Below are 11,995 nucleotides of genomic sequence, written 5' to 3' on the forward strand. Positions count from 1 at the left end.
ACAATATGAATAACAGTATAAAGCTGAAAAAAGTTATATTGTAATAAGTATGTGTTTCTCAAAATCACATATTGTACACTAGGTCTTAGCAATCTGTGCATAGATTTTTTTCTCTTATAAGTTTAGAACTTTGGGTTTTTTTGTTTTGTTTTGTTTGTTTGTTTGTTTTGTTTTGTTTTTGTCTTTTATAACTTTGTCTAAAGAGCTGTTGGCACAATTCCTATCCTTTCTGAACTCCTTTCTGTAGAGGTCTTGGACTGGAATGATTCCTAAGATGAAGATTAGAGTGAAGAAGGTAAGAATAAAATGGCTCTGGAGGACTGAAAATTTGGTCTTAGTTATTTGCAGACTCGTGTTGCAAGAAATAGTTCTTTATTTAAGGACCCAGAGTCCTTCTGACCCAGAGTCTGTAATGAATGAAGGAGATAAATGGACACGGTAGTTCACAGAAAATGCTAATGTAGCCATAAAGCAAGCAAATCTATACAAAAGTCAAAATCTTAGAAAGAGATGCCTCTTCGCCTGTTTCCTGGTGCTGTCATCCGGCATCACTACCATCCCAGCTACACAATCGCGGAAAAACACATTTGCACACTGGAAGAGTCGTCCTGGTTAGTGGGGGTCTAGTCCTGTACTGAAGGTAATTTCTCCCCGTTCTTATCCCGCGCCCCGCCTTTTCCACCTGTTCTCTCAGGTAAGTTTCCTAGCAGCCAGCCAAGGTAATGGTGAGCATCTAGAATCGCCTCAGGCAGCATCTGGGCCCGAAATCACGACAACGAGGGAGGTCCGGTCCCTCATTGAAGGGCGGGGTTGGGACGTCTCAGGACTTCCAGGATCCCTGAGGAGTTAAAATTGAAGGGGTTATTCTGAGGTAATGAAAGTGAGAGGGGTGCTGAGACTCTCAGAGGAGTTCTGGGCCGGCGGGCGAGCTGAGCAAGCCAGGAGACCGCTTGAATGAAGTTCTGATGGACAGGGATTTGGACCAAACAGTCCCGGATATAAGAGACCCGCCCAACGAAGGCGGGGTTCTGCAGGACAGGGGCGGGGCTCTGCGACCTGGAGAGGAGTCCGCAAAGCAGGGGAGGGCGTTGACAAGGGAGCTCTCCGTGGGCTGGAGGCGGGGTTATGTGCCGGGGTTGGGTGGAACTGGGCCCCGCAGAGGAGGAGCTCGAAATGTCCGGGACCGGGACCCGTACAGGAAGTGCTGAGTGTCTGTGGAGCCGACTCCGGCCTAATTGGGTGTGTGAGGTTATGAGTGGCAGAACCCAAAGCCAGTAGAATTGAGAGCGAAGCCCAAGGATCAGGGGGCGGGACCTATTTTTGGGGAGTGGGTCCCGACGTCTGTGGGCGGGGCACCACGGGCTGAGGGCGGAGCCCAAGATTAGGAGGCGGGACCTAGACGAAGGGCGGGGCTCCGTTGGTTAGGTGCGGAGCTAATGCCGTCAGGGGGCGGACCCTGCGGGGCGAGGCGGGCTGCGCATTCGAGCGCCGGCTCCGGCTAGTCTGGGTGGGGGCGGCTTGTGGAGAAAGCCGGAAGCAGCGACAGCCTCAGCTCCGGAGACATGGCGGGCGTTAAAGGTACTCCGCGACCCCCGCCCGCGGCTGGTGGGTGGGGTCGCTCCCGGTTCCGGGCCGTGCGGCAGGCAGCTAGCTGAGAGTGTGAGCGCCGACCGACCCCGGCCTCCCGGGTGCGCTGCTGCGGTGTTTCTCGCGCCCACGCCAGCCAGACCCCGGGGAGGGGCTTCCCTTGTGGGCTGTGCAGTCCACTGTCGCCCCCTGAGCGTCTCAGTTCTCCGTGGGTCACACCAGGGTCCCACATCCTCACCTTCCTGCCCTCCGCAGTTTCCTGTGGCTTATAGAGGAGCCTTTGTCTCCAGGATGGGTGTTGGAAACTTGGTCCTGTTGTTCCTTACGGTTTTCCCACTGGATAGAATTAATTCCGGGCTTGTGGCAGTGGAAAGTAACCAGAAATACTGTATTCCTCGCAAGCTTGAGACTGTTGGATTTTAGCGAGACTTCCTTGAATGTTTCCTTTACTCGTTTAACAGACTATTTGTGTTCGTGAATGGTGATTAAAAAGGGGTACCAAGATTACCACCCTGATCTGTATGAATGCAGAGCAATGGGCGGCTGAGTGGGGACGAAGTTATTGAAAGGCTTCCTGTTTGGATTTCTGATCATCCGCACAGAGTAGACTAACTTGTCTCTGTGTTGGACTTTGTTTCCTAGAAAGCTGTCCACTAAGACCTTCCCACACAGTGTGTATTCTTATGGGTGCAGTACGGATTTGTCTGTGCGAGCAGCTAGTAACAGACTTAGTTGACCATTTCTGGAGGACTTCCCTATTTCGTATCAGTTGAGCAAACATGGCTTACTTGGGCAGTGTCCACTCTATACTATATTCACTTGAAAGCAGTGTAGAAAACATGAAAAATTGTGTCTCACTGCTACCGAGTGTTTAGTTGGGACCAGAAAGTACAGAATAGTAACAGTAGTGTATGTATGAATGTGCTTGTGTTAAAAGGAACACAAGCTATGAAGCGGACAAGAACTTGGCAAAGTAAAAAATGTTCAGGTAATTCACCTGTTACTGGGTGACTGACTCTACTGGAGATTTAGGATAAAAGATAAGTGAGAAATTTGTACTGAGTTGTTGGCTGCAAGTAGTCATATTACTATATAAGTAAATGAGGTGTGCTCAGACAGTTGGAAACAGATAATATAGTGAGGTGATTCATGTCTCCAAAAGATGTTTAAGCTGTATCTGCCTGGGGCCAAAGAAGGGCGTGACCTTATTTGCAAATAGCTGATGTTATCAACCTAAGGTAGAACTGCCTTGCTTGATACCCTTCAGATAAGTGGGACATTTGTACTTGGAGACCTACAGGGAAAGCCCCATGTAAGGACAGAAGCAGAGGCCACAAAATGGCTTAGTAGGTAGGAGAGGCACTTGCTGCCAAGCCTTAAGATCCGAGTTTGATCCCTCGGACCTATGTGATAGAAGGAGAGAACCAACGCTTACAAGTTGTCCTCTGACCTCCACTAGGGTATGTGCGTATCAATAAATAGATAAACCTAAGTAAGTAATTTTCAGAAATGACAGAAATTGGAGTGGTGTGGCTGCAAGCCAAGCCATAGTACGGACTCCTGCAGCGCTGGGCATGAGGAAGGATGGTCACTTGTTCTCTACAGCCTACAGAGAGAGAATGGTCCAGCCAACACTTTGATTTCAGAAACCTAGCCTCCAGAACCGAAAGAATTAATGTCTCTTGCTTGGAGTAACCCAGTTTGTGGGGACCACTCTATGGGGAGGAGACAGAAGAGGCAATACTTCAGGTAAACCACAGGGCTCTGTAAGGCTTGGGTTGAGACCTGAATGCAGTCATATGCCTGGGGCAGGGGCCAGGACACAACACATCTTGTTCTTTTCTTTCTTGCAGGGTCTTGGAGGCAGAGTGGGGAGGATTGAAGCTGGAGAAGTTAGAGGTCAGATTATAGTGAGTCTCCAATGATAGGACAACTCACAGGCTCTGAACAAAAATGCAAAGGGTAGCACACACAAGCACCTAATCACCTATGTGGAGGAAGGATCAGAAGATGCTCTGTGGGCAGCAGACAGGAAAGCATAACGCCTCCCCCCTCCCAAACAGCAGCACAAGAGTGCAAGAAAAGACAGTCATTTTGAGTGAGGTTCTGGTTGGCTTTGGCTCTATGGGCACAGTAGTCCAGACTAGAAGTGGAGTCCTTAGGATCTGGTGTGGGTTGGAGCCTTGGATATGGCTTGGCCCTTGTACTGGGAGCTTTGGGTTGAACTCAGCATTTCAGAGGTCATGTGTAAAGTGAAAATGGGTGGACTTGAATTGTTGGTTAACTCCTACTGAAATTAAGAAATGGCAGTAAGCTGGCAAGATGGCTCAGCAGGCAAAGGTGCTTCATATGCATGCCCAGTAATCTCAGTTCAATCCCAGGAGCCCATGGGAAGGTGGGTTCACAAGATCACCCTCTTTACATGTGCTGTAGCAATATACCTCCCCCCACATAAAAAGAGGGAGTAGTCAGAGAATACAATTTCTGAACACACACACACACATACACATACACACACACACACACACACACACACACACACACACACACACACACACACGGCTTGAGGGTATTGAGCAGAAATAAGATTGTGAACTTTCTGTTTTGGAACAGAAAGAAGAAGAAGGCCTGTGGTTCGCATGCTGTAGGTTTCTGGCAGACAGACTGTTGGAGGTTGTCTGACACAAAGGAGGCCCAAGGCTACAAGGAAAAGGCCAGGCACTTTCTGAACTCACAGATATTTGTCCACTAAAAATACCAGTTTAAGAGAAAAAGATACAAACTAAAATAGAAGTTCCTTCCTCCAACCCTGACATCTGTGCTCATCTGGAAGGCATATTGGTATCTTTCTGTTAAACAGCTCTTGAGCTGTGGAGGCAGGAGGATCTCAAGCTGGAAGCCAGCATGACTACACTGCTGTGAGACCCTCTCTTAAACAAACAAACCAAGAAAACCCACAGGCCTCACTTCTTAAGGCCATCTCATGAGGAATTATGATTTTAAATATATGCGTTTAAAAGGTACACAGACATTCAGCTATACGCAGATGTAACATCAGTTAATAATTGCTACATTTGCTAAATGTTTGACCCTTCCTTAAATTGTGTGTGTGTGTGTGTATGTATGTGTGTGTGTGTGTGTGTGTGTATTTATATATATATATATATATATATATATATATATATATATATATATATATATATATATATAAATAAATAAATATGTGGGTGTACACATATCATGGCGCACCTGTGGGGGTTAGGAGATAACCTGCAGGAGCTGTTTCTTCTTCTACCATGTGTATCCTGGAGATTGAACTCGGGTCATCAGGCTTTGCAGCAGGTGCCTTTATCTGCTGAGCCAACCTCCCAGCCCCTTATGCCTCTTTTAAAGTGAAAATGTGTTACTGAGGTACAGTCATATTCCATAAACTCAGCCTTTTTAAACGTAAACTTCTTTTGACTTTATTATCTTTACAAGGTCTTTGTGCCATCATTGCTATCTATTGCCATGACCGTTTGTCATCCTTTAGACAAAGCTCTGTGCCTTTTAGTGGTTTCTGGACCCTCTACCCCTAAACAACTGATTAGAACCTTTAACATTTAGTTGTGTTTTCCACAGCTCTTGTGGCACTATCCTTCAGCGGGGCAATTGGGCTGACTTTTCTTATGCTGGGATGTGCCTTGGAGGACTATGGGTAAGTTGTTTGAAAAAGAAATTACTGTGTGTGTGTGTGTGTGTGTGTGTGTGTGTGTGTGTGTGTGTGTGTTTGTGTGTGTGTGTGTGTGGTGTGTGGAGGTGATGTGTCTTCCTTTTTTTTCAACTGTTGAGACAGAGTCTCTAAGTGAACTTGGAGCTTGCTCATTTGGCTAGACAGGACAACAAGCTATAGGATCTTCCTGCCTCTACCTCCCCAGTGCTGGGATTTCAGGTGTGTACCACTACACCAGACTTTTTACTTGGATGCTAGGGACTGAACTCAGGTCTCTGTGTTTGCACAGCAAGCACTGCACCTCCTGAGCCATTTCCCCAGCTCTCAGAGGAACCTCTTTTTGTGTCTCTGTAACTGTTACTGTCATAGCCTCATCGGTGTAGCCTATGAAATCTAGATTATGAATTCAGCCCCTTCAGACACCACTGTATTTGTATAGAGAAAAGCTCTTTTTAAAAAATGGATGTATTCATTTAAAAAACAGTTGTTAAGCCCTGAATCTGCAGCAGGTGGGCATGTGAGAATGAGTCCTGTCCCCCGGAGCTTGCCGTTGTGGTCAGGAGGGAGAGAGGACAATTAATTGAGGCAACAAGAGTGCAGAGACAGTGAGGGACTTAGAGAGTGAACATGTGCATTTCTTGTGAGCCACAACTGGATAAACTGGAATTTCTTTGCATCATAGGCAAAGGGAACAGTCAGCAACCTTCATCCTACAACTGGCTAAAAGGGGATTAATGAAGCACGGAGAGCCAGCTCTTTGGGGTTTTGCATGCCCAGTGGAGAAGGTTAGACTATGTGACCTAGACCCACAGGAGCTGGGAAGCTGAAAAGTGAGGTAGGCAGGAGTGTGCTGACTGAGACCCTGCCTGGGGCAGTGGACATTGGGAGGAAATGGACTATGTAGGTGGCAGTAGGTTTTACTTACTGATGTCAGGGCTCAGATGAGTTCCTGCTGGCTGCCCAGGTGAGGGCCTTAAACACCTTGACCTAAAACGTGTGACTAAGACCAGCTAGAGCCATTGCTGTTGCCTTTGTCTCAGGTTTTCTATTGCTGCGATAAAACAGCATAACCAAAATCAGCTTAGGGAAAAGGGGTTTATTTCAGCGTACAGTTGTAGTTCATTATGAAGGAAAGTCAAGTCAGGGTAGGAACTCAAGACAGGAACTGGAGGAGGCAGGCACTGAAGCAGAGTTGTGGCGGAATTCTGGTTACTAGCTTGCTCGTCATTCTTGTAGATGCCAGGACCGCTTGCTTGGGGTGGCACCACACAGAGTGGGCCAGGGAACAAAGAAACAAAAAAAACCAAAAAGTCCCATAGACAAGTCTATAGGCCAGTGGTTCTCAACCTTCCTACTGCTGTGACCATTTAATACAGCTCCTCTTGTTGTGGTGACCCCTAACCATAAAATTATTTTGTTGCTACCTCATAACTATAATTTTGCTACTATTATGAATTGTAGTATAAATATCTGCTATGCAAGATAGCTGATATGCGACCCCCAAAGGGGTCATGACCCATAGGCTGAGAACTGCTGCTGTAGTCTTCTGGAAGCCATTCTCAAGTGAGAGTCCCTCTTCTCAGATGACTCCAGCTTGTGTCAAGTTGACAAAAAACAAACCAGGAAAACATTGCTGAGTTCAAATCTACCATGGAGTTAGAAGTGATCACACAAATTGTTTAAACATGATGTAAGCAAAATCATCTGCCCAGAGTTTTCACAGCTATTACTGTATTCTCATTTAAGGATATGTTGTTCTCTTCCTGCCTGGAAAACCAAGGCCGAGTAGGCACAGCCCTGCTGATTGTACAGCAATCAATGGCAGACGTGGCTGTGGTACTCTGCTCTGACTCTGCCATGGCACTGCCTGTCATTCCATGACTAATTGAATCCAGGTGTTTGGATTCCCTGTAAGGTACCGGGTCTCTGTAAGATGAGAACAGCACACATTAATGCCACCATAAACAAACCCATTTTATGCCTCTGTGACAATAACTTGGGATTTTTGTCTGCATCAGCAGTTGGCAAACTATTGGCTGTTTCTGTGGTTAAGGCTTTGTTGGGACCATCGTCACCACAGCGGCACAGTATAGAGATGAGGCAGGGACCCATGGTCGCCCAACCACTAATGTTTTCTGTTTGGTCCCTTACAGAAAAGTTTGCCAGTCTGTGGCCTTCCCATTTAGTAAATAATGCTACGTTTAATGTTTAAATTTTCTACACTAGAAGCCCTTTTGTGGAAGGCTTACTTTGCATGGGGACAGTCTCCTATATTTGGTGCCTCAGAAAGATGCCACAGTATTCCAGTGAGAGTGCAGGGCTCTTTGCTGAGAGACACCAGGTGACAGTTAGGTCCCTTCTCGGTAGCTTGCTTTCTCACTGACTTTGTCCTGACGGCACCCAGGACCCCTGTGCAGCAGCACTTTCTGCTGGTTTCTGGAATATACGCTAATAATCTCTGCAGTTTCAAATGAAACACGTTCGTTGTTTCCATCCCGAGTGGGCTTGCTGAAGGACACTCCCTTCTTGCTTCTTGGTTATCTCCCTGACTTCCTACATCTGTGGCTTCATCCCAGCCTGCTCAGGATGCTTGCTGTGTGCGTGGATCTGAATGACTGTAGTTTGAAGATGTGTGACTGGGTCATGTGTTTTTTTTTTGTTAATTGGGTGACTAACTGAAGGCAGCAAGGATGATACATTATTTTGAAAGTATTTATAGGGAAAACAGTTGCAAATTCAGTGGCAATTATTAGCAGGTGGTTTTTGCTCCTTTATGTCAGATACTACTTGTAACCTACTGTAATAAAGGTGGAATTGGGTGCATCTAGTGAGCAAATGTACATTTTCATTCCTTCCATTCAACCCGTTCCCACCCCCCCCCATCAACAAGTACAAATGGAACGTCCCATTTTAGGCTCTGGAGATAAATGGAGATTGGCTAAAACAAATCTCATCTCTGTTCTGATGAGCACGGAGATACCAAATAGTGCTGTGCAGAAAGCTAGAAAGGGGTGTGGCAGGCGAGAATCTCCTGAGGTCACCTTCAGGAAGGGATCTCCCAGCTGAGACTGCAGTGTGTGAGAAGAGCCCAAGGCAGGTTTGAGACCAGACTGTGCAAGGAGCAGGCGAAGGGTGGACTAGCTACAGGTTAAGAGCCTGAGGGTTGGGCGGCCCAGAAAGAGTACAGGAAGCTAAAGCAGCAGCCTGGAAGCCTCATTCATGTCTCGTTGGAAGGGTTCATGCGTACAAACTCTCAGAACATCTTCCTGAAGCTAGCCCGTGTAAGCTGCTGGACTATGTTCTGTAGGGAAAGCAGAGGTAGCCTTTTAGCATCCCGTCCTTACAATGGCTGGTCAGGGCCAGAGATACAGCTCAGTGGTAGAGTGCTTGACTAGCGTGTACAAAGCCCTGGGTTCAGTGCCCAGTTCCACAAAATCCTGCAGATCTGTAATATAAAAATAACTATGTTTCTCAGCACGTGGGAGGCAGAAGCAGGTGGATCGCTGTGAGTTCAAGGCCTGCTTGGTCTACAAAGCGAGTCTAGGACAGTCAAGGCTACACAGAGAAACCCTGTCTTGAAAAACCAAAACCAAAACAAGCAAGCAAACAAAAACAAAACCCCTATGTTTCTCTGAGCTACATATGTATTAGTGAAGAAGTAATATTTTTCTAACTATATCAGTGTCTGGTAGAAATATTCTCATGTTTTAATATTCACAATTGATTAATAGTTTTACTTAGTCAAAATACTGATGTTGAAACAATAATATGTCTTTGAGTTAATTAATTGAGTTAATGTAATTTCTCTTTTGGGTTCACTGGTGGCAGTGTTTACTGGCCCTTGTTCGTCTTGATTTTCTACGTCATCTCCCCTATCCCCTACTTCATCGCCAAAAGGGTCACGTATGACTCTGATGCGACCAGCAGTGCCTGTCGGGAACTGGCGTATTTCTTCACCACTGGGATTGTTGTGTCTGCCTTTGGATTTCCTGTTATTCTTGCTCGAGTGGCTGTGGTGAGTTCTTTTTTTTTTTTTTTTTAAGTTTTACTTGGCTGTCAGGATTTGTTTCAGAGGCCTGTGCCTGAGACCCCAGGTTCATTTTCATTGTTTCATCTTTCCTTGGAGCTAGCTGTAGTTTTCGTTTCTCTCTCCTATGGAGATTTATCAGTGTCCCTGTCATATTTTCAGAATGCTTTCTTTGTTTCTGTTATACCTTTTAGTCAAGCCATGTGACTTGTTGCTTTTCCATATTAAACTTTTCTCTTCAATCATTCTTAGATTCCTGCCTCTTACAACATGGGGCAACCCATTAAGACAATACAAACAGTGCTTTCCCAGTCAGAACATAAAGGGCATATCAAAGTGACACCAGGGACTGACATCTCAAGAACTCTGGGATATACTGAGATAGACTGAGGAATTATCTAGTGAGTGACATATCCACACCCACTGTGGGCTCTTTTATTTTTTATTTTAGATGGGAAAATAAACATTGTATTATGATTTATTTAGTTTCTTGATGTTCTCTGACTCTTTTTTGTTTTTATCCTGCCAACCTTACCTTGGGTATCAGATATGTACAATCTTGTTTATTCATCCAGCATTAAATTACCTTAGGGATATTTGCTATTTATGAAATGCTGTCAGCACTCAGAGAACACGAGGATGGCCTGATGAGGGTGTTTGCTAAAGTACAGTACATATGGGGAGGAGAACTGGTAAGAATACCATAGGAGTATCAAGAAGAGAGAAACGCCAGCCTTGCTTCACATGGGCCTCTTAAGGTCAAATAGGGTTCTGATTAGAGATGGCTGTTGGGATGGCACCCAAGGGTGAAAATGGAGCGTGGGAAGTAAAGCACAGCGCAATATGATAAAGCACATGGGAGGTGCTGAGAGTAAAGCCAGAAAGGTCACTGCAGCCTGCTGAGTTACAGCCCCTAAGTGTTTGTTCCTATATCCAGCATGGCGGGCTTGTTTGGGTAAGAAGCTTTCACTGATGTTTCTGTTGGTTAACTTGAAGCAAAAAGGAAAAAATGCCCACCAGAGGGCGCTCTCATTCCTACTGTGCCTCCATAGGCCCATCTGCTCAGCTGGAATGCCTTTCATTTGAATGCACATTATTGTTTAAAGTGTGTTTTGCCGAGAAAAGAAGCAAACAGATGTCCAACTTCTAATTTCTGTTCTCTGTGAAAGAGGTAGATACATGGGGAAGTATTTGCACCTAATGTTGTAATTTGATCATAGATAATCTTGCTACATGGGCTTTGCTTGAGGCAGTTTACTGTCAGCTAAAACCAAGTAGAGACATGTCTCATAGGGACATGTTAAAGATGATGCTAGGCGTAATTAACACGCCTTGTGGGATCAGTTAACATGACCGAGAGGTAATGTCCTCCACCCAGGACATCACTCAGCCTCTCAGCAGCCTTGTGTCATGGTTCCGTGGGGGTTTGGGTGCAAAGAATAAGAGCTTCACAAAGAATAGAATGTGAAGAAGACGTAACCCTTTTCTCGTGTTTCAGATCAAGTGGGGCGCCTGTGGTCTTGTGCTGGCCGGCAACGCTGTCATTTTCCTCACAATTCAAGGCTTTTTCCTCGTCTTTGGAAGAGGAGATGATTTCAGTTGGGAACAGTGGTAGCACTTCATTCTGATGGAAAGCATTGAGTTTCTTAGAATTTGTACTTGTACGTATATGTGTGCGCATGTGGTGTTTTCTTACAGATTTTAATATGCTGAGTTTTTTATACCTTTATATCACGATCATCTTATGTTGTAAACAGAAGATGAATTTTATTCCTAGCAGACAGATCACTCCATTGACTGAAAGTGAATTATTTTTATCTTCTGGTTCTCAGAAAACCTGTTACCATGGTCTTGTAGACAGCTGCTCTCTAACCCAGGGTGTCTAAACCTTTTGCTTTGGGATGTGCCCGGGTAATGACAGACACTGGGACAGATCTCTTATAGTCCAGACAGAACTGGTGTTCTCTCCACAGTGTAGACTCATCTTGGAGGGAGTTTCGTCCGTCCAAAGCATCAGCATCTGTGGGCTTATCTGAGATGTGCGATCCAAAGCCCCCATGATGGGGTGCATTTGATGAGGTTTCACACCTGTCTCGTGCATGTTGGAGTGTGAGAAGTGTTGTCATAGAGGAAGGACATCGCTCCCTTGTCTTCTCCCTGGCACACCCACTCACCCTCTCTGTGTGTTGCATGCTCATTTGCCCCACCCCCCAAATTTACCTGCCCCATCTTGAGAATGAATTCAGATTGTTGGTGTTTGTAAAATGTTTAAACATGTAATATTTGTGTTGTTTCTCAAAGGCAATGGCTGTTTGCACAGAATATGTTGCAGAATAACCAAAAAGCCCCTCTGGAGTGCAAGGAAAAAACTGGGCTGCAACTAGTCCCTGCTTTAAGTGGAGGGGAGGATAGACAATTATTTGAAATGTCCTTTAAAACCTTATACTTCCCCTGTACCTTGCCAGTGTGCCCCCTCGCCCTCCTCGGCATTCTCATCTGCCCTTGTTGGTAGCTCTGGCCATTCCTGATGGGTATGAGACTCAAGAGCAAGCAGAGGATGAGGGCTTCATGGAATTTACACGGTGCACTTTTTGTCCTTTTGAACTTGATGGAAACACAGGGATCCATGCCATGTTGATTCTTATAAACAAATTTTCTAGCTCATATTT

General features: G+C 45.6%; 1 protein-coding gene across 1 annotated transcript; it reads left to right on the forward strand.

The window, feature by feature from the left end:
* The first annotated feature begins 1,412 nt into the window (after positions 1 to 1,412).
* On the forward strand, positions 1,413 to 11,068 carry Leprot (leptin receptor overlapping transcript). The gene is made up of 4 exons (XM_051164849.1): positions 1,413 to 1,578; positions 5,209 to 5,284; positions 9,128 to 9,314; positions 10,825 to 11,068. Exons 1-4 carry the CDS (start codon positions 1,563 to 1,565, stop codon positions 10,939 to 10,941), a joined length of 396 nt encoding a protein of 131 aa, XP_051020806.1. The 5' UTR covers positions 1,413 to 1,562; the 3' UTR covers positions 10,942 to 11,068.
* Positions 11,069 to 11,995: the final 927 nt, after the last annotated feature.

The sequence above is a fragment of the Acomys russatus genome, chromosome 2, assembly GCF_903995435.1.
Source record: "Acomys russatus chromosome 2, mAcoRus1.1, whole genome shotgun sequence".
NCBI lineage: Eukaryota > Metazoa > Chordata > Mammalia > Rodentia > Muridae > Acomys > Acomys russatus.